At 42.5% G+C, this 23308-nt stretch overlaps 1 protein-coding gene across 1 annotated transcript in view; it reads left to right on the top strand.

The window, feature by feature from the left end:
* SH3RF3 (SH3 domain containing ring finger 3) overlaps nucleotides 1-23308 on the top strand; it is a 257563-nt gene that overhangs the window by 143462 nt on the left and 90793 nt on the right. The window contains exon 2 of the mRNA XM_054386557.1: nucleotides 18211-18486. Within this exon, the coding sequence (XP_054242532.1) occupies nucleotides 18211-18486 (276 nt within the window). The remainder of the gene's footprint in view (nucleotides 1-18210; nucleotides 18487-23308) is intronic.

Below are 23308 nucleotides of genomic sequence, written 5' to 3'. Positions count from 1 at the left end.
TGACACAGGTAACTATAATGGAATGGTATGATGGAATAATTAGGCATGATGAGCAGGGAAATGAAGATTAATTGGTTTTAGATGTCTTGGAAATATAGGACATAGTCCTTTTTCCAAGAAACTCCCTACTTTACGACTGCTTTGCAGCGTCCACTGTCCTGAAAGAGTCATCTCAGTTTATCAACCCAGCAATAAGAGTTAGGGCAAGCTGAGATCCTGAAGTGTTAGACTACTGAAGGAGAGGGGAGGTGAAGCCAACATACTGAATTAGCTGCTAGGGAGATGTTGAGGATTGCAGTATGCCTTACTTCTGCCCCTCTCAGGGGCCAAAGTCTCCTCTTCCTTTTGAGAGACATGTTTGAATACTTTCCTTAGGTTAAATGTCTAAAATCTGTCTTTGTAAAAAAAATTTAAAGTAATTTAAAAAAAAATTTAAAACCACAGAATCACAGAGTCAAGAAGGTTGGAAAAGACCTTAAGGATCATCAAAGTCCAACTTGTGACCCAAGACCTCATGATTACTAAACCATGTCACCAAGTGCCACATCCAATCCCCTCTTGAACACCTCCAGGGATGGTGACTCCACCACCTCCCTGGGCAGCACATTCCAATGGCCAACCACTCTCTCTGTGAAGAACTTTCTCCTCACCTTGAGCCTAAACTTCCCCTGGTGCAGCTTGAGACTGTGTCTCTTCAGTTTTATAACATGGCCAGAGGAGAAACCAGTGCTTCTATTTTATACAATATCCCAGTGATTATAGCATTAGCCCAGGGTAGAGACACAGGAGTTCAGTTCTGTTCTGAAGGGATTTGAAACTATACAGAACATAAATAAGTAATAGAAATGTATACACCAGTGCTACTTTGCTTTCTTGTCAAGTCTTTTTCTCTTGCTAATTTGCAGTGTATCTGATCGTAAGCCAATTATTTATCAGCAGTGAAAACAGAGTAAAACCAGTTTATTTCACCAAGGTAGACAGTTACCTTCTTAAACCTGAAAAAGAAATGCCCAGGCATACCATTACTATTCATTTGAATTATTTATAGCCTGTAGCCTTTTCAAAGGTATTCAAAAAGCAAATATATCCCATATGTAAAATACTACTAGACGCACACCATGCAATATAGGATTGCTGTCATAGTGTTTCCCTTGGTGTCACTTGCCACGGAACTTGACTGTGCTGCCACAACAATGACAATCAGCAATAATGTCATTATGGTCAGTGGGGCAGCTCTTGATTTATTTACATTCATGTAAGCAAAGTCAGAAGCAGGCCTTGGAAAACATTAAGGTCATTGCCTCTAGTGAGGTGTAGCTGCAGTTTTCAAAATGACTGCATGTCTTTGCAAGATAGGGTTTATGAGCTCACTTTATATTAATAGTAAATATATGTGAAATATTTTCCCCTTTGAGGTTTACAGCCCCATATTTTCTTACAGAAAAGGGATATTAGCTTTGTTGTTGATGTTAGATGCAGGTGCTGATGATGCATGTGTCTAACTGGGGCAAGATTTCAGTGCTGGTTGCTTGGTCTGGCCATTTGATTCCTGAGACTTCTGAATGTACAACTGAGCAACGTCTCAAAAATTGCAACTGAAATCAGGCAGTTTTGTCTATGAATCCAGTATTTACCACCATGACACACAGAGGCCAGAAAGCTAGGCGACAGTGAGTAGGGAAGGGTAGGGGCCATGTTGAGTCTCTCCTACCCATGCTTTTTCCTCCTCTCTGACTATCAGCCCCCCCTGGATGAAGCCGTCTCCAGCTGTGCCTGGACCACAAGGGCAAGGGAAGGAGTGCAAGTGGCACTGAGCACACCAAGCGATTCCTATGTATCCTGTCTGAGCCTTGCCAACACATTGGTGAGAACCTTGGTGAGAGCTAAGGCCATATCCTACAGTGCAGCATGTGCAGGGCTGTGACTTCTAAAGATTCTGGAGCTCAGCATATCTGCAGCTTTGATGACGCTCTGTGGAAACACCTCCGCAGATGATAGAGGAATATGTCAAATATATCAATAATATGTCAGGATATGATTGGGAGCATAACAAGTTCTTTGATGCTCTTCACCTTGGAGAAGAGTCAATCCTTAAAATAAGTGATCTGACTGTAGAATCAGAGACCTTGCCCTCAGACAGCAGGACTGCTGCTTCATCACTCACATCCTTGAAGATAATGTTTTCTTTCTAGCTGCTTAGGGTTTTTTTATTCTTGTACTTGGTCAGCACCGGTGCTTAACACTGGGTACTACATACTCTAGGTTTGCCACTAATTCACTTAGGTCATTAATGTCAATGTCTATGCCAGAGGGTTAGTTATATCTCAAGCCTTTTTCCTCCTTTCCTAAAGATATTTTTCAGCCAGATCAATGACTGGTGATTATCCAGTCTAAATCAGGACCCTATTATGTGAGGTAGAGGAGATTCTTTTGACTTCTGATGAAACGTAAGCAATAATAATAGCCATAGAAACAAGGGAAATGTAGCACAAGCATCCTGTGTGTGTCCCTTTAATTAGAAACCATGCAGAGTTGGAAATCCGAGGTGCTTCCTAAAGTGTAGCCTTCATTTTAATCATTCCTCAGAGTGCAGAAGGAAGCATCAATTATATTCAGAATGAGAGAAACTCCTGGGAGTGGGTGCAGGAAATTAATTTTTTTAGGACGATGATGATGCTGATGATGATGCTGCACAGGGACAGCATTTTGAAAGCATTAACCTGAAAAGAAAACAAGGAGCCCTGTAATATGTCAGCAAGCAGCCAAAGCATTGAAACATCCTTGAGGCATAACTTTGACCTATATTCTGTAGATAATCAACTTTCTTCTCCCCAAAGGGGATTCAGAAGAATGACATAAAAGCATGATTTGCATTATGAAGCCTTGTATCTTCCTTCATATTTTCCTTGCCTGCTCCAACTATTGTTGCTTTCAACATAAACTCGTACAGAGGTTTGTTCCAGCCAGGGGAGAAGCTGAAATGCTCCTAATGGGAACCCAGAGCACTGACTAGGGGGACCTTTCCCACTGCAGAGGAGACAAGGACTCAAGGTGTCAGAGTGTGAGATGCACTGTGACCTCTTTTATACAGCAAGGCCACGGGAGGGACAGGGCAACCCTCTCTTTTGACTGCCCAGCACTCATCAAAGCTGGAGCTGATGAAAGCCCTTCTGGCAGTCAGCTGGCTAACATGCAGGAAGGTGCCAGTCTGTGCTGTCAGCAGGACTGAAGCTTGAAAGTGATTCCTAATCATCTTTGTGAAGAGAGCACGTGTCACTAAATTGTAGCTAATGAGTCATTTCAGGGTGAGGGACCTAGATGGGAGGACAAAGAGGAGACAGGGCATGGGGAGGCAGGGAGCCTTCAGTCCTGCTAAGGAGGAGGCAAGGATCCTGGAAAATAAGATCCTCTTCTGGGGAAAATAACAACCACAGGGACACTTGATAAACAGAGCTGAAATGCTGTGATTTAAAAAGCATGGATTTTCATTTTTAATGGATACCAGATATTTTAATATTACTAAGTGCAGCAAACAGGAGGGAAATAATCTCTCCAAATTCCTGGCAAAGAGATCAGCATGTTCATTTCTTCAGACAACATGAGCATGGAGACCCCTGATGGGCTCTCACTTGAGAAGGTCCCCGACAGTGGAGGGACGAGGAGCCTGCTCATCCAGCACAGATGTGGATGAGCTAACTCCTCTTACAGTGACATTTTGAGCCAAAAATATTTCAACATTAGCCTTTCCTAATGCAGTTTCATCTCCCTGTCTATAAAGCCTGTCCTGTTACAAAAGAAACCTTGGCAATTTTCGTCTAACTATGAGAAAAGAGCCGTAGCCATTTTTGTGTAACAGGATTTGTGTAGGCTGTTGGTAAGGGCATGCTGCTGATAAATAAGTTTCAGTTGTAAATATTCTCTAGTGACATAAGAATTTATCCACCTATTGAGGTTTACAACTGAGCTACCAAGGAAACATTCTTTAGCTCCAGTGTGCATGCAGCCCACAGTGCATTTATCAAATGCCCTGTCAGTTCAGGGAAGGCACAGTTCAGGTAATATAGTATTTATGAAACTGTTAATACCACCTCAGAAAGTACTCATGAAGTATCTTTTGTTTGTTTGTTTGTTTGTTTTAAACTGCCTTTTGAAAACTTTGGGAAGGAAAGCAGAGGATATATGTTCAGTTTTATAGTGCAGGTCTCTGCTCTGTGGTCACAGGCAGTGAGGAAGACAACCCATTCATCCATCTCAGTTTACAAGCCATCCGGCCACCATCACTGTTAAACAGGCTCTTTGGGTGGGCAATTTTTCATCCCATTCCTATATTGAAGGGCCTTCATGGTCATTTAGCTACTACTGCCTCTCCTGTACTCCCTGGAGCCCCTGGTAGCAGCCATGCTCTCTCCCTTGTAAAACCATCCCTATTTCACCCTTCAAATCTTGCAATACTCTGACACCCTCCAAGACTCTTCAACTCCTCAGCAAACACAGATTTCCCCGCATGGATCCCAGCATGGTCCCTGAACAATCCTATGTCACCTCAGAAACATGAAATTAAAAATTCCTAATTTTAAAAATTTTTCTGAGTTGTTTTGAGTAGTGGAGCCTGTGAGCTGAGGCTGCCAAGGTATCTTGTGTTGTATCAGTTGCTGATTGTATCGATTCTCGGTAATTGAAATGATAGGAGAAGTTTTTGTGCCACTTTTAAGTTTACATTTGTGTAAATGGATAGAGGAAGATAGGAGTAAGAATTTCCTGGTGTGCATTTATTTATGTTTAAAAAATCAGAAAGAAGTCTCCTCTCCACCGGTAGCAATCTCGGCAAGATTCACCGGAGTGGGGCTCCCTCTGTTGAGCTCTGGGAGCTTCGCCAGACAGTAAATACAGCTGCCTGCTTCATTTTTGGGGCAGCTTCATCTCTGGGCCATTTCCTTACTCCTCACCCCTCCCAGCATCCCACCTGAGAGAGAAAAATTATGCAATGGAAAAAACTTGGCAAAGCAGGATGTAGGAGAAGGACCTCCAAGCTGTGACCTGTCTGGTGTCTGCCAAAAGGAAACATAGCTCTGATGAGTTGTAGCAGGACCAGGCCATGAAGCTCTTTCTGGGGAGAAGATGGGAGAGTATTTCTGCTACGTAAACACTTGAGTCGTGAGGCAAGATGCCAAAAAGAATGATGTGGAAAGGCTGAAAAGCAAACTAAAGGTATCAGGATGGGCAGCAAAGTTACAAAGGCACCACTGGAAAATTGTAAGCTGTCCCATGCTTTGTCAGCTTCCACCAGGAAAGATCAAATGGAGCAGTTACAGCAAGGATTCATGTTATGGGCTTTTATGCAATACTTTTAGTATTTCCCCCACGATGCTCTTTTATCTTGCCATGACCCACAGCGTAAAGAATTGTGTAAAATTCCAAGGCTGTAAATGCTGCTGTTGTAGAGGTGCCTGAAGAACATAAGGTTCTCAAAATTGCACAGTGTGCTGACTTTCAACTCAACTATTTTATCAAAAAATGAGCAAACACTAGGTTCTGGCAGGTAATTGGGAAAACCAGATCATGGTCATGACCAAAGGAATGTCATCCGCGAAGTAATCAGAGAGAGTTTTCATGTTTAAACGCTTTAAGACACACGTTCAATGGAGAACATAAGGCAACCTTAACTATATAACTGCCATAGTGCCTCAAGTGTAAGGTTTTGATTTGCGTTTTTCCATAGCCTCAAGGGAGCTCCTGTTTTTTAGTTTTTAATACTGTGTCTCTGTTCATGACACTGGTAAGCTAACTGTAGCCAACTTTTCTGTCTTTCTTTCTTGAACTGCTCAAGTAGCACATTGCAGTGAGATTGCCTGTTTAAGTTACAGCAGCAGATTTTTTGTTTGCTTTTCTGTTGTTTGTTTTCTTCTGTGTTAACCTGCTGCCAGCTCCTGAAACCCAGGCTGTGTTTGGTGGACCTTGCCTTCACAAGGCAGTCAGTGGAGGCAAATTTTGTCTGGTGGTTTCTCATGACACCACATCACATACTTGGGTTAGAAGCCCTCTCAGCTATTGACTGGGAATTTTGTAGATTGTGTTCTGCTCTGAAATGCTTGTGTGCAGCACCTGACTGATTCACAAATAGCCTTGCACAGGATTACACAGAAAGAAAAAACAAACTGTTTTTTGCCCAGGGAAATGGTGGAGTCACCGTTCCTGGAGGTGTTCAAGAAACCTGTGGGCATGGCACTTTGAGACATGGTTTAGTGGGCATGCTGGCGTTGGGTTGGCAATTATACTATAGTCTTTTCCAACCTTGATAATTCTATCATTCTATGATTTTCTGCCTGAAAGGTGAAGGATAGACAGATTCTCATAGCATACCTAGGCTTTTTAAAGGCTACAGACAGCTCATGAGATTACTATTTTCCTTGGTACAGGCTGCCAGCCATTCAGTTTTGTTTCAGAGATTACTTTTAAGATAAAGCTCTATATTGTTTAGGAATTTTCTATACATCCACTCTGCTTCATCAAGATGAACTGGATTAAAGTGGTTTAACTGAAACCAGAATTTGACCTACAATGCCAGCGGTGCGTTGACACTACGACTTACTAAATAGCAGAGTCTGGAAGCTTTTGGGGTTTGCAGAACACGAGGGACTTTGTGCTGACATGGTTAAACAGCTGGCTGATGTTACCCACTGATTCTCTGGACAGTGAATTCACTGCTAGAAATCAAACTTGACCCTGAAAATTTCATATTGTTTAATAGGAGCACATGTAGTTTGAGAATGTTTTGCTTTAAACAAGGTGTTACTAGGAAAAAGAGATCTTTGAATATGTAAATATTGATAGAAAGTGAGTGATGGGCTGAAGCAGCATGAGATGTACAGAAGGTGTGAAGCTATTTTAGCTGTGATTATGAGATCAGATGAGCTCAGCATGGGACAATCTTGCATTCAAGCTTTTAAACTTTCTAAGAGAAACAGTGTTGGACAGCAAAACTCAGCTCTTATTTTGGTAAAGCAGAGGATCCCAAACATACCCGTGTGACAAACCCCCGAGTGGAAAGCTTGCTGTTTCTTTTTCCATTTTGTGGCAGGCATCCATTGCATATGCCAAGGGAAAGTTTGAAACATTCTTTAACCTTGATGTGTACAAAGATTGACTCTATAAGGTAAAATGCAAGTTGGGCTTATTTGCCATATAAACTACATAATAATCCTAGGAGGCATTGTTCTCTTCAAAGAGCAGTTTGTGCTCCGCTCACCCATTGCCAAAGAAGAAGAACAGCATCCTTCGCTATTCTAAGGTGAAGAACATTGTTGTTCCCTCTTCTCTGGGGAGCAATGCCAATGAGCTAGAATGATACTGTGCCTTTTCACCGTGTTTTCTCTCCATCTGCTGAGCATTTCCTGTGATATCTTCGTGCTGATTGCTAAAGTCACTTCTGGAAATGGCAGATAGGCTCCTGAGCTGTTTGGGCACTTCCTTTTCATGTTCCCACCTCTTGGGAACAGATAGAGGTGTTGCCAAGACCTCCTAGCACCTAAAAACAGTTTCGGAGAAGTATGTCACCTCCTACTCCATGTAGGAGCTGTGCATGGCTCAAGTGTTTATTGTCTGCACATGTCCTCAGATGTCACAAGGACTGCAGCCATCTGCAGCACCATCAGCCAGGATCTGGGCTTAACCATTATGCCCAAGACCTTAGTTAAACAGACTGATATGGCTTTAGTTAAGTGGTTTTATTTTTATTAATTACTGATTATGTTGCATTATAAACAAGCATGGCCCTTTCCAGGGTATACAAAGGATTACATTCAGTTTTCATTCTTCGTGGTGCTGGTTTTATTGTCTGTTTAACTACTTTTATCCTCAAAGTTAATTTCAAAAAGGTTGTACCTGGAACCAGATTTCCTCAGACTTTTACTGATGGCTCACACAGAGCAGACTGATAGTATGTTGCTGATTTTTGTCTTTGCTACTTTGTGCAAAATTAGATTCTCTTTGATTCATTTCCCTATTATTATCTTTCTGTGAAAGCAAATGCTACAGTGTCATCACTGTGATCCTGTTAGGCCAAGTGACCTGGGTGCAAGAGTGTTTCTGCATGGCTGTACCTAACGAACCATCTTATGTGGGAGACAAACCACTTTTTAAGAGGTTTTGCTGTGAGATAAAAAAACTATTTGTGATCTGTCATCCTGAAAGTTCCCCATGAGGATAGAAGCCACTGAAAACAGCAGGTCACAGATCTTACAGTGATACACATTTGTTATAACTGTGCTGGCTAAAGTTTATCCCAGCCTCTTGTTTCTTCAGCTCATTGCATGTACAAGTGCTCTCTTGCTTCCTAGGGCTGACTAAGAGGAGATGTGTTTTAAGCCCTGCTATCCATTTGAGTGAAATGTGTTGCTCTGGAAAGATGTTAAACCGAGAGCCCTTCATGCCATGGCCTTTATCAAGTCTGGCAGACATGGCTGTCATGGTGACCACAACTGAGTTGCTTGTTGTGCTTACCACTCACTACTCTGAACACCAGACTGGCTTCCACTTTTCAGTCCCAAAGGAATTCAGCAGGCATTTCACACTCATGATTTAAGTTCTCTCAGCTGACTTGAATGAGCGCTTTCAGTGCCAAGATCCAGGTGCTAGTGATGGGGAGCAGCCTGTCTTCTCCTCGGCAGTCCTGCGGACGGATGCTCGCACCACACAACCTCTGTCCACTCCAGCACAGCTGCTGCAATTTCTGTAAAGCTGTTATGGATGGCAGGAAACCATATGCTGAAGTGTCTCCCAGCCTGCTTATGAGGAGCTTCCTGCTAACTGGAAGACATAAACACAGTCCCAAGTGTCAGCACCCAATCTTTGCTTGCATAGACTGGGAAATGCAGAGTTACGTGTGATGCTTCAGAGTAATGAAGCAAAAAATTAACAATATGTGTTTTAAGTGTTATTTATGCTTTATAGTAATAATTTGTGTTTAATTCAAGTTTACCACTGAGATGTGCATGCTTTTCATTATTTTTTCTTTTCTATGTCTTTTCTTCTTTATTGACTTCTAATTTGCTTTGGATGTTTACACTTCATAGAACTTCGTGAAGGAGATAAATATGTATGCATTCATTCAGAGGAGCAGACTCTTCAGAATGTATTTAGAGAATGAGGGGTATGAAGATATTGGAGAAATTTGAAGAAATGCCACAAGAAACATGCTAGAGTGTTTTGCAAAAACTAGTTAATTACAGTAAAAAAAAAAAAAATTACTGTCTCTAGTAGTGCTCTTATCAGGCTGTTCCAGCAGCGTGTTCTGAGGCTATTTGGCTGTGTTCATTTCTGATTCACCTCTAGCTGTGGCTATGAACAAGATCCATGAAACAGGAGGAAGGAGTGCTTAACTCCACCTTTTGCATTTCCCCAATTTTTTCATCCCTTCAATCCCCTGAAACAGGGGTCAGGTGAGGTGAGGGTGTTACCCCACAGGACAGGCAGTATCGCACCTGCCTCTCATGAGGTATCTTTATGTGCAGGGGAAGTCCTTGCAGCAAAGAGGCAGAGATTTCCCTTCTTTGGAAGTCTGAGACACGTAAGGCAAAGGCTTGGGCAAGGGAAATTACCCTTCAGCATTAACATGGCACAAAACCAATCTTCTGCTCTGCTGTTGCAGAGAGGAGTTGTAGCTGGAGCCTCAAGAGGTTTCTGAACACAAACCTGGCTTGAGAGATGAGTTGTATCACAGCATTTCTGTCTGGGCTTAGTAGCTGGAGCCTTGCCCCTGTATATATATTTTTTTTATTTCTTATATAATGTAACGCATTGATGCCAAGGAGTGGTCTTGGACTTTCCTTTTGGGTGTTTGTGAGCCAGCAAGTCTGAACAGCATCTCTCGTAATTTTTCCTGTGGAGCTTTGATGCTGTCTTCAGTGTTCGCCCTCCCTCGTTGAGCACTAGGCACAGGAACTGAAGACATAGTCACCTTAGACATCCAGATTCTCCTCTCTCGAGAAAGACTGATTGCATGGGGAAGCTTTTATTTTCCCTTCCCAAATGGTGTGAAGTAGGAAAAAAATGTTTTGTAGGGCCTGCAATGCACTTTGGGCAAGTATCAGACCTTTTCTGAGTAGTGATCTCCTTCATCAAGTATTGCATGCAGAGGCTGGCAGGCTTCGGCCCATGTTGGAGCTTCTGTAGTTTTTGAGCATATTGGGGGAATGTCTCTTTTCTGCAACTTCTGAAGACTTAAGACCTACTCTACCTGTGCAGCCTAAACTCTCCAAAACTTTCTACTGGGAGAATGTAGTGGAAACAAGTGTCTGGGGTTTGAGTGGACAGAAGCTGTTTTACCCCTTCCCAAAGGAGCAAATAAAAATGCTGCACACAGGATTGGAAAGAATTGGGAATTTAAATGGAAGTACTGTTCGCAACTATATACAACAGTACAAAAAACATACAAAATGCACAAATTCATAGTCAGCCTCCACCCAGTCCTTTGACCTGGGCTTACAACAACCTCATGAGGCCAAAAATCTTCCAAGACCTGTCCCACAACCTGGCTTCAATGCCAAACCACAATGCTCAACTCCCTTCCCTGCCCCCATACCACCCTACCCAGGCCTGAACAATGCAGTAAAAATTAGCCAGGCCACTGAAGGCCAAAAGCCTCACCTGCCCCAAGAAAATACCAGAGAGATAACAGCTCAGTGTGCTGGGAGAAGAGAGAGAGGAAAAGGGAAGAATAGCTTGTGATGCCTGTTTGTACAGGGCGGATGCAGGAATGATGGGATGGAATAGCAAAAGATTACACTTTCTGGTGTCCACCTCCTTGGACTATCTGGTCCTTGGAGGAGGACTTTCAGCTCCACGAACCCACAAAAACAAGCATGTTTGGATTTCTTTCTCTCCTTTTGCTCCTTTTGCTGTTCAGGATAGATAATGAAAAATTCTCCAGTGTTGCCACTTAATTGCTTCATGGCTGTTTGTCAGTTTGCCAGCAGGTTTATGCTTAACTGCTGTCGTTTGGCATTGCTAGAACACAAATGCAGAATGATTGAATTGCCAACATATCGCTGAGTCTTCTGCAAGGAGGGCTTTCAGCATATTAATGCTTCAGGCTTTTACGTCAGTAGTGATTGCTGAAATAGAGAGGAAATCTTTGGCAGTATTCAGCATTGTGCCAACACACATTTACTGGCAGGAAAAAGAAAACTGGCTATTGCCATTGACTGTGACTTCATCCCTTCCTTCCTTCCTTTCTTTCTTACATTCTTTATTTCAATACACACCCACACAGAATTCTGAAATTTAATATACATCATAGCTGAATTCCAGTTAACCTAACAATAAATCAACAGGGCAAATCAATTTCTTGGTACAGTCAGATGCAGAGGCCGTTTTATTTTCCAGCTGCCTGCATTATGCCTGACTAGATTTCATGGCAGCTGGGAAAGGGGGGTGGGGAGGTGATGGCAGGCATCCCTCAGAGCAGGAGCACATGTCAAGAGGTGACCTGGAGGATGACAGTGCATTGGTGGTCTCTGTTGTGCTCCTTGCAAGGCAGCCAGGTTACCCCTGCATCAGTCCTTGGATGCAGGGGTGGCCATTGTGGAGTCAGGCACCATGGAGGAGAGGAGCAGCATGATGCTGCTGGGGCTAGGCTGGGAAAGGGAGTTTCCTTTACATGATGTAGTGTTGAAGACCCCAAAATGGGGCCCCAGCGCTGAGATGAGGCTTTGGCTCAGAAGCAGGGGATGAAGTGAATGGTGAAAGGGTAGTCTGGTGGCTCCCTGATGTCACCAGTAATTGCTGCAGTGGTGCCCATGTGCGGGAGCACCAGAGAAGGGGTAAAGAGGCTTTGCTCTGCTGAAGCAGGGAACCAGAAGGAGGTGTAAACACTCCTGCAGTTGCTGAAGGAACATCTTTATGTGTTTATCACTGCCCTTCACCAAAACTGATGCCTGATCCTTTAGATTACACTTTGCAGGTTTTTTTAGACTAGAAGATTTTGTAAGAAGGGCTACCTGTGTGTGCTGAAGATGATGATGTCTGACTGACTGAAATGCTGTTTCATGGAGGAAAGAGCTGAGTGGAAAAAAGATAGAGGCAGAGGTTTTGAACAGAAAATGGAAAAGACCTGGTCTATGGCAAGGCTTGGAGGGATTTGCATGTGAGTTGGAGATCAATCCTAGCCAGTTTTCTTCCTGTTGAATTGGGGGAGTCAAGTGAAGAAAAGGGAGGTGATTGAGCCAAAATCACACTGCACAAAGATTTGGCAAAGAGGGGAATAAGCATGGGATCATAGAGAGGTTTCTAAGAATCCTGTAATTGCTGGTGAGGAGTGACGTTACAACTAGCAAACAGCAGCAGTGATTGTTTTTCTTCTATTTCTGAAACATGCTTAAGGCTCCCTCCTTTCATGTGTAGTTAAGAGGTGCTTACTGAGTCTGATTTGCTTCTCACTTATGGATTAAACAAAAGTAAGAATGAGAATAGGTATCTTCCTAAAATCTGCTTCTTATGGACCAGGATTCATTAATTTAATCCAACCACTGAAAATCCACTGAAACATGGATTTTTTTTTTTTTTTTTACCAGAAAATATCAGAAAGGAAGCTTCAAGAGTTTATTTTGGGTTTTGTTTGTTTGTTTGCTTGCTTCTTTTTGTAATAGCGGTATTGAATTTCTCTCTTTAGTTGACTGGAGCACGTATTTAGAGCTTTAAAGTGAGAAAACTAGCTTTATTTGACTCTGTTACTTCTTTACCTCTGCTTGGGCCATAGGAAATGCAAGTTTTACCCGTGATGCTTAAATCAAAAGGGAATTTCTGGCCCAGAAAGGCTGGGAAATGTCTCAATCACAACTGTTTTTCAATAGGAGGGTGTCTTTTCCACTAAACATCATGTCCATTTTTAAAAATGCCTCTACAGATTTTATTAGTTTAAAAGCTGTGGCTCAGAGTTAGAAAAACTGTAACAGAATTAGAAAACTGTAGCTGATAACTGAAATATTTTATTTTGGATTCCCACTGGCAGTTGTAGTTTAAGTGCCTTATGTGCAGACCTTCTGCACAGATGGTCTCCAGCTGACATGGTCCATAACTAAGTCCCTGAGAGAGAATAAGAGCACAAGCACCTAAACTGCAGATTCCCTGGGGTGTCATGCTAGGTAGGGTCTCCAAATAAAACAATGACAGATTTCAACTGAAAATTTTTGTCTGCAGTTAGTTTGTTTGTTTTACTTAAAAGTCTGCATGTTCATCAGGTGAAGGTATAAACAGGTACCTGAGTTGTCTTCTAGCCAGCTCAATTAATTAGCAATAAAAGCCCAGCATGTGTTGCATCAGAATTTCATTGATGATGTGTGAGACTGAATAAAATCCTGTTTCTTTTTTCTGTTGCTGTGGGGGCTGTTGACTTTTTACATAGTAAAATGAGGACTGGGATGAGAAAATGGTTCAAAAGCAAAGAAAAGTGATCTGACCTTGAATTGCTACAAAGATCTTGGGAATAGTAAGGTCCTGTCTAGGGTAACTGATACAGAGCATGCTTGCCTGGCATGTGCCTACATCAGCAGTGGTTCAGTGCGCACCTGGCAGAAGTCTTACTCAGTGTTTGATAAATTGTCTTCTCCCAGCATGCGTTAAGGTGATGAATCTTTTATTTCTAAATTACTACAAGGCTCTGTAGTCTTTCAGCTTTTTTTTTTTCTGTTTTCGTTTTGTTTTCCTAGTTTCAAATAGGTAATACAATCTGTGCCTTACCTAATGAGTTTGAAGGTATTGGGTCCTTAATCATTAAAATGCTGGGGACTGGGGCAAGGCTTTCATGTCAAGGAAAATAACCATCCTGGCAGAGAGAAAAATATCAATAGGATGCTGACACTGATTTGGCAAAGACTATTTGCTCAATGCTTTGTTAGGTGGCTGTTGATTTTCTTTTCCGTTTTTATGCTTTTTTCTTTGCTACATTTGAAAGTGCTTGCAAAAAAAACAGACTTCATTCAGATACAGCAAAATCCAAAAAAATACGGTGAAAAAATGAGGAACCCTGGTAATGAGAAAACTAAGAGCTGGTGACACATCTGGATGAAATTAAATCTCCATCCAGACAACATGAATAGCGCTCTGTAGATTTGTGCCTGTTTGCTTGCCTCCTTCTCTGTGTGGTGTAGGCAAGAAGATCTGTTGTACATGATTTCCAAGACGTGCACAGCTACTAAAGCCCCTCCTTGTCACATACACAAGTCTATGGGGTTGAATGGCATACACCAAAGGCTGCTGAGAACACTGGCAGAAGTACTCACCAAGCCACTTTCCATCGTTTGCCAGCAGTTCTGGCTAACTGGGGAGGTCCCAGCTGACTGGAAATTGGCCAACATGATGCCTCTCTACAAGAAAGGCCAGAGGAGGACCTGGGGATCTGACCTTGGTGCTAGGGAATGTCGTGGAGCAAGCTGTCAGAAGTTGTGTTACACAGCACGTGCAGGGCAATCAGGTGATCAGACCCAGTCAGCGTGAATTTGTGAAGGACTCACGACGAACCTGATCTCCTGCTATGACCAGATGACCTGCTTAGTGGTTCTATGAGCAGGTGACCTGCTTAGGTAGATCAGGGAAAGGCTGTGGATATTGTTTATCTGGACTTCAGTAAAGCCTTTGACACTGTCTGCTACATCATCCTTCTGGAGAAACTGGCTGTGCATGGCTTGGATGGGTGGACACTTCACTGAGTAAAAAATTGGCTGGATGGCCAGACCCAAAGAGTGGTGGTGAATGGAGTTAAATCCAGTGGGCAGCCAGTCACAAGTGGTGTTTCCCAGGGCTCAGTTTTGGGGCCAGTCTTGTTTAATATCTTTACCAATGATCCAGGTAAAAGAATTAAGTACACCCTCAGTAAGTTGGCAGACAACACCAAATTGGGTGGGGGTATTGATATGCTTGAAGGCAGGAAAGCTCTGCAGAGGCGTCTGGACAGTCCGGATTGATAGTCAGTTGTGTGGGTTTTAACAAGGCCAAGTGCTGGATCCTGTATTTGGGTCACAGCAACCCCATGCAACATTACAAGCTTGGAGCAGAGTGACTGAAAAGCTATCTGGCAGAAAAGGACCTAGGAGTGCTAGTTGACAGCCATCTAAACATGAGCCAGCAGTCTGCTCAAGTGGTCAAGAAGGCCAAGAGCATCCTGGCCTGTATCAGGAATAATGTGGCCATCAGGAGTAGGGAAGTGATGGTGCCCCTGTACTTCTTTTTCATATGAGAAGGCCTATTCAAGAATCAAGAATCAAGAAGGTTGGAAGAGACCTCAAGGATCATCGAGTCCAACCTGTCACCCTACACCTCATGCCTATCTAAACCGTGGCACCAAGTGCCACATCCAATCCCCTCTTGAACACCTCCAGGGATGGTGACTCCACCACCTCCCTGGGCAGCACATTCCAATGGCCAACCACTCTCTCTGTGAAGAACTTTCTCCTCACCTCCAGCCTAAACCTCCCCTGGCACAGCTTGAGACTGTGTCCTCTTGTTCTGGTGCTGGCTGCCTGGGAGAAGAGACCAACCCCCTCCTGGCTACAACCTCCCTTCAGGTAGTTGTAGACAGCAATGAGGTCTCCCCTGAGCCTTCTCTTCTCCAGGCACTGGTGAGGCCACACCTTGAATACTGTGTTCAGTTTTGGGCCACCCACTGCAAAAAGGATGTTGAGGTGCTGGAACATGTCCAGAGAAGGGCAGTGAAGCTGGTGAAAGGTCTGGAGAACAAGTCTTATCAGGATGAACTGAGGGAACTGGGATAGTTTAGTCTGGAGAAGAAGAGGCTGAGAGGAGACTTCATTGCTCTCTACAACTACCTGAAAGGAGGCTGTAGCAAAGTGAGTGTTAGTCTCTTCTCTTTAGTATCTCATGATAGAATGATAGGAATTGGCCTCATATTGCACCAGGGGAGGCTTAGATTGGATATTAGGAAAAATTTCTGTACTGAAAGAGTGGTCAGGCTTTGGAATAGGCTGACCAGAAAGATGGTGCAGTCACCATCCCTAGAGGTGTTCAAAAAAAAGTGCAGACATGGCACTTGGGGGCATGCTTTAATGGCCATGATAGTGTTAGGTCAGTGGTTGGACTCGATGATCTTGGAGGTCTTTTCCAACTGAAAAAGTTCTATGATACTAATAAAGTTAATAAATTAACATCTGTGTATGAAGGTACACTTAAAAAAATTACTTTTTGAACAGTGTGGTTTCTACCTGCCATAGTGACCATATGTCACCCAGAAGCAGCCAGAGGCTGCACTGGCAGGCAGTGCAGATGGTGGAATGCTTCTTCTCCTTCTCCTGCCAAAAGATGTAGGCGTAAGAGAATAAAACCTGCCATATCAGAGCAGGTCCATTTAATGGACCCGTCAGGATTGAAAAATGCTTCTGCTTGTCGCTTTAATAAATACTGTAAAAAAATCATCTAGTTTTCTGGCTGTGGTGAGGAAATGGAGTGTTTCTGTTGGGCTGCTCCACCTTCTCCCTGTGGAAAGCATCCAAGAGCTAGTCTTACACACAGGAATGTCATACAGAAGTAGAGGCATAAATAACACCTGAGGAAATACCAGGATGTTTTATTAAACATACCTTTTCATTGTTCCTGCAGGACACTCCATTGACAAACGGTCTACAGAGCAGAGAGCAGACTGCTTGTAGACATATGTATGCACAGAAAACCATGTCATTTTTATAAATGCATCTTAGAAATAAAAACTCTTATAAAAGGTTTTGTTTACAGGACCCTTTTCACATCCCCTGTGGTATGTGCTGCTATATATTTGTTCCAAGGCTTGCAAGCCATTTTGTTTACAGGACCCTTTTCACATCCCCTGTGGTATGTGCTGCTATATATTTGTTCCAAGGCTTGCAAGCCAACTCTTAGCTCAGACTAAATAAAATTTGAATGCTTTAGGACGATATAGGGATATACCTTTTCTCCTCCAGTACATGGGTTAAAGGGCTGTTACAGGCCAAAGTAGAAGGCAGCTGTGTCCAACACAGTTACACCCTGCTGTGTGGGATCCAGCACAAAGAGGAACAGGTATCCAGGGGTGGCAAAGGCAAGGGCTCCATAAACCAATATTTCCTCCAAAAAATTGGCTGTGCAGTCACAGCCTGAATGAGACAATCTTGGTGGCTAAAGTGAACTCTGGGAAGAATTCTTCAAAATCAGATAGTTTCCATCCAATAGGTTTCTCTATCACACAAAACTATTAACTTTTGAGGCTTTTTTTCTCCTGTGCTGTGATTTTTTTTCAAGTTTTTTTTCTTGTAATGAGAATGAAAGCCTCAGAGCTGTTTTTAGTTCTAAAAGAAAGATTTGAGGCATTCTGCTTACTCTGCCTTTCCACAGGAACATTAATTCATAAGGAACAAAGAATATTCTGTTTACAGTAGCCCTCAGTGAACAGCATGAGACTTGAGCATTTTGAAAGAAGTAAGAGTAATAGATCACAGAATCGAAAATAAACTAAAAGCTTATTCATAGATTCGTAGGATGTTTTGGGTTGGAAAGGACCTTAAAGTTCATCTAGTTCCAACCCCCCTGTCATAAGCAACAATACCTTCCACTAGACCAGATTGCTCAAGGCCTCATACAACCTGGCCTTGAACACCTCCAGGGCAGGGGCATCCATGATCCCCTTGGGCAACATGTTCCAGTGTCTTACCAACCTCACTGTAAAGTATTTATTCTTAAGATCTAGTCTAAATCTGCCCTCAAGCTTCAAATTCAGAAGTGTTTGGAGTTGCTCAGAAAAGGCAATGAAAAAATTTAAACATGCCAACTTTTAGAACCATAAGAATCTTCAAGCTTATTTTATTTTATCTTCTTCAGACTCAGAAACCAAAGCAACCAAACTGTCTAATATTTTACCTTTAGTCATAGAATTTTACTTGCTTGAGCAATAGTGCTGCTTACATGAGATATTTTGCTAATTAACAGATGATGCTTGATGGTGTAAGAGGTACCACAGGTTCTAGCTGAGCTTCAAGAGAACTACAGCATCTCCTCCAGTGTGACAGACTTATCTGCTCAGTCTTATCACCACATGCATATTAGTTTTCCTGTAAAGTCCAGGGTATGGCATTATGTAGCATTGGGGTAATGTGGTCATGGATGATAATGTGCTCTTAGGTGAAAGTGACTTTAAAAAGGAAGTTGGTTCTGGCTTGAGTTTGCTTGAAGATGTTGCATATTTTGTTTCCCCAGAGTGTTTCTCAGCTTCCTTATGGCAAAGCCCTCTACACATACGAAGGAAAAGAGCCTGGTGACCTCAAGTTTAACAAGGGGGACATCATCATACTGCGGCGGAAAGTGGACGAGAACTGGTACCACGGGGAGCTCAATGGGAACCATGGCTTCTTCCCCGCCAGTTACATCCAGTGTATCAAGCCCCTTCCACAAGCTCCACCTCAGGGCAAAGCACTTTACGACTTTGAAATAAAGGATAAAGACCAAGACAAGGATTGCCTGACCTTCACCAAGGTAAGGGAATAATTGTTTCGGTTGAAAAAAAAAAAGGATTTAGAAAGCTACCTCTGCAGGAACTGATGGGGCACGTGGCATACTGGCAGCCCAGTCTGGAACAGTGATGCTGGGACTGGTGGGACATCTGCCTGGCCTCCTTCTCAGCTCTGCCCATGGAACCCCTGCACTCCTTTTGTTTCCTTCAACTGGTTTCTTGTATGAGAAAATAAAAGTCCTTGAGGTCAGTTAGCCTAGTGGAGACAGACTGAGGGGGCTGAATTTTCTTTAGTAAGTGGGACATCCCATCATGTAATGTACTGAAGGACATTGACTTGTCTCAACTTGTAAATCCACCTCCCTCTGGAGACAGAGCTTGCTTGGTGATTCTGCACACCAGCTGTGGTGCAGGACTGGGTGAGAGTAAAGCCTCCCCTCAGGGCAAGCCCCATGTTAGCATGGTTCAGAAGTTTCAGAGATTCATAGAATGATTTGGGTTGGAAGGGACCTTAAAGATCATCTAGTTCCAACCCCACTGCCGTGGACAGGGACACCTTCCACTAGACCAGGTTGCTCAAGGCTTCATCCAACATGGCCTTGAACACCTCCAGGGCAGGGTAATCCATGAGCTCCCTGGGCAACCCATTTCAGTGTCTCACCAACCTCACTGCAAAGTATTTGTTCTTAAGATCTAGTCTAAATCTTCCCTCCTCAAGTTTCACTTGCTCCTATTTTCTCAGAAGGAGAAGCCATTGAGATAGCTCATGCCATGTACAGCAAGGCTGCTGTAAAGCCAGGGAAACTCAACAAGTAGGACTGTCTACATACTTTCTAAGAACATTTTTCTGTCTAGAAAGCATACATCATTGGAATGTTCTACAGGAATCACTCAGTTTCAGAGAAAGTCTAATGGAAATGTGTGTTTTAATGCTCCCTACTGAGCTTGACATTCCAGTGTTTTAAAATGCTGTTCATCTTCAAAATGTACATTGCATCATACCGTACACTGATTAGAAGTTGAAATGCACTATCATCAGATATTCCAATATTTCCTATTCCAAGACATTAAAAAGCAGACATTTAAAAAGCAGTCTTTGGTGTTTTTTAACCAAAATGTTTAATAAATTCCAGTTGGAATGGGAGAAAAAAATGAGATATTGTAGTTTCCTTTGGATTTTAAAATGTCATGTTTCTCCTTTCTTCCCCTCCTCCCCACCTGCTTTATGTCTCCCCCTCCCCACCCCAGCAATCTATGTTGACCTTAGATGGGCTTCATGGATATCAAGAAGCCCACGGTAAAATAAAACATGTTGCCTAATGCTAATTTATGGCACTGAACGCCACAGAGAACCTGTTCGTTGTCGTTTTCTGTTTTATTTCATCTGCCTGTTGTTCTTATAGTATCACGTAAAGTAGTAACAGTTATGCTGGAAATGAATATGAAATAGATCATAAAAATATCCTTCACCAGGATTTTACTGACCTCCACGTTTGAGGCTACTTATTACAGCTGAATGAATTATTTGCAGCATATAATTTTCTCACCGAATGTAACATCTCTTTCACCCATGCAACATCTCCCAGCAGAGCATGATTTCCTAGAATGGATATTTTCCTGTATTTATTTAACAAAAGATTTGTAAGCACTTTTGCTCCATAGCAAGTGAAGTGTTTGATTGCAAATACTGCAAAGCCTGTGACTACCCCACCTCCCCAGAGCTGTGAGTCTCTGAAAGAAAGTGGGCTTAGTGAGAAGTAGCAGCCATGCACTAACAGAAAGTTAGCCAGAAGCTACCTTAGAGATCCTATCTGTAAAAACATATTCTCATGAACTTGTCGGAGAGGGTCCAGAGGAGGGCTGCAAAAATGATCCGAGGGCTGGAACATCTCTTCTATGAAGAAAGGTTAAGAGAGTTGGGGTTGTTCAGTCTGCAGAAGAAAACGTTCCAGGAAGACCTTATAGTAGCCTTTCAGTACTTAAAGAGGGCTTACAAGAAAGATATGTACAGTCTTTAGCAAGGCTTATTGTGACAGGACAAGGGGTAAGGGTTTTAAAAGAGGGTAGATATAGACTAGATAGATGGAAGAAATTCACCACTAAGGGTGGTGAAACACTGGAACAGGTTTCCCAGTGAGGTGATAGATGCCCCATCCCTTGAAACATTCAAGGTCAGGTTGAATGGGGCTCTGAGCAACCTGATGTAATTGAAGATGTCCTTGCTCACTGCAGGGTTGGAGGGGGGTGGACTAAATGACCTTTAAAGGTCACTTCCAACCCAAAGCATTGTATGATTTGCTGACACGTTGTTTTCATCACTGCTTGCCCAGAGGCACAACGGTGACTTCTCTGAAAAGCAGTCTTCCTTGCCTTGAGGTATTCATTGCTTGCTTAATCTAAGAAACTTAATGAATATGGTAGGCAGCTGTAGCCCTTGTTAAGAGTAGGTCCTTTCCTAGATGCGTTTGTGTTTCATGTTTGGTGCCTCATATTAGTATACCTCATCCACAATAACTGTCTGAGTATACTGATAATTGGCAATTTCTTGGCTCACATGATTTTTTTTCTGCTGTATAGCTCTACTCACAGTCGCTCAGTTTTCCTTTTTTTCACCCCTTGTGTAACTGTCTGCATCCTTTTATCCCTGATGATTGTTTTTTCTCAAAAGGGCTTGGTTTCTCTTCTACTGCTATTTTCTTCTTTAGCTCCTTCCACTACAAGCACTGTCACGTTGTAACTGTTTTTATGTCTTGCCTATTGTTCTCCCTGACACTGAATAATCTATTTTTCATCTTGGGACTTTACCGTCATGTTTTCAAGATTTCTCAATGCTGATTTTATGTGTCACCCACACTGATGAAGGTTCCTGTTGAGCCCAGATTTTAGATCATCAACTGATACAGTCAGTTCCTCTGCACAGAGTCATAAGCACTGTATTGCTGTCAGTGTGATTTGTCACTTGGAGCAATATTCATCATTTGAATGGTTCAGCTTGCATCTGAAGACACTGGTCAATTTAATGTATGATATTTGTTCTTTCCTCAGGTAAAGGAGTTGCATTGACATACTGTTTATGCAAACTAGTACAACCTGTTTGTGTTCTGTTTTAACAGTAGCAGACACTTGTAACTGGGTTTTACTTATAAATATATAATAAAGAAGGGTTTTCCTCTGAAGAGAAGGTATGAGAAGGAAACTCAAATAACAGGGGTGTACCATATCATTATATTTTGTTGCTCTTTTGCTGGACTTTGCTTTTTCCAATTCCTTTTGTTATCATGCAGTCGGAGTATCTGTCAGTGCAGCAAAAGAAAACAAAGGATATTTGGGGTTTCCTCTTACTAGTTTTTTGATGCGGTTGTTTTGTTTATATTTTTCAAAATTAAAATGTCCTGTGGTTCCAGAAATTGATTGCAAGGAAATAAAGTCTGCTTTATTTTGATCTCCATGAGCAGTGCTGCAGAGGGCTTCTCCCATTTGCCCATGTTTATCTCCTGTAGACACAACAGTCTCCAGATAAAAGGACAAAGATAGATCAGATATAAGAATTTTATATATGTAAGTATAAAACTGGAAGGGACAGAGAAACCTCTTCCTTGAGCATCTAGTGCAACGAACGAAGTTCTAACCTGACATTCTTCTACACTGTGTAGACTGCCTCCCGTAGCTCCTCTTCCCAAAGCAGCCATACATACAGATGGAGAGTCTCACCACTGTTCCCTCCTCTGCAGTGGCTAGAAGACAAAACATCCCAGATTGGTAACTTAGCATAATTTTCCTCAGTGTTTAGCAGTGATCAGCCAAATCATTTGGTTAGCAGTTATTTTGTTCTCTGTAAGGATGGGTTCCAGCCTTGACTTGGCTTTGCATCAGTTTTAACTCCAACAGCTTCAGAAGTGTAGTAACGCTCATAATAATGTTCATTACCATGGTTGTAATCAATGTATGTCCTACAGAGTTTTGTCACATGCTCTTGGGAAATATTCATTTAACTTAGCTTTCTAATGTCTCCTTGCATGGTACCCCAGTAGGATCCTGGGCTCCTGCTGCATCTTTTTCAAAAAATAATTCATCCTCCTTTTAGCTATGCACTCTCTGGTACAAGCCATGTGCAACGGGACTCTGCTTTCTGCTATAGCAGCACACATCTGGAGTAATTTCATTATTATTTGTTTGTGCAGTTACTTCAGGCTTAGACTGAGTTCAAATTCAGCCCACAGTTTTGTTTTGTTGTTGGACCGGCCTTTATGCATGAATTCATGTGGCCCTTTGAAGGCTCAGTGGTAGACGAGTCTCAAACCTGTCAAGGTAGCACCAACTGTTCCCCTGCTTTATTGGTGATCACATTTTCAATCATATTGGCTATTTCCTTCATTTTCAAATGCTTTTGTTCTCAGCCCACAGTGGTGTTTAACAAATGTTGTGCCAATCTTGGAGCTGTCACGTCCAATACCGTTTCCTGGCTGCGGATGGCATCTCAGCCCCTTAGTGCTCAGTTCCAGCAGTATTTGCTGTTCTCAGAGGACCCATCCCAGCAGTACATGATGATTGGAACTCTCATGCCAGCTGGCAAGTGTTGTTGCTGGGCACACCAAGCACCATACAGTGCCATCCTGCCATCACTGAGATCTCCCCAGTGCTGTAGATGGAGTTGTTATCTCTGCAGATAGCAGGCACATCTGCTTTGTATTGCTTCGTTAATGGCTGTTAATGACTAGAGTGAAAATCAGGCTGTGAATCATGACTGTTATTGGACACAATTTTGTGCTGTTTTCTCAGTAAAAGGGTTCATTTCTCTGTCAATCAGATTGCTTTTTAAGTGATTTATCATTGACTTCCTTTCTG

This window comes from Indicator indicator, chromosome 1 (genome assembly GCF_027791375.1).
Source record: "Indicator indicator isolate 239-I01 chromosome 1, UM_Iind_1.1, whole genome shotgun sequence".
NCBI lineage: Eukaryota > Metazoa > Chordata > Aves > Piciformes > Indicatoridae > Indicator > Indicator indicator.
Note: the sequence above shows the minus strand (reverse complement) of the source record. Positions and strands in the feature narration are given on the sequence as shown.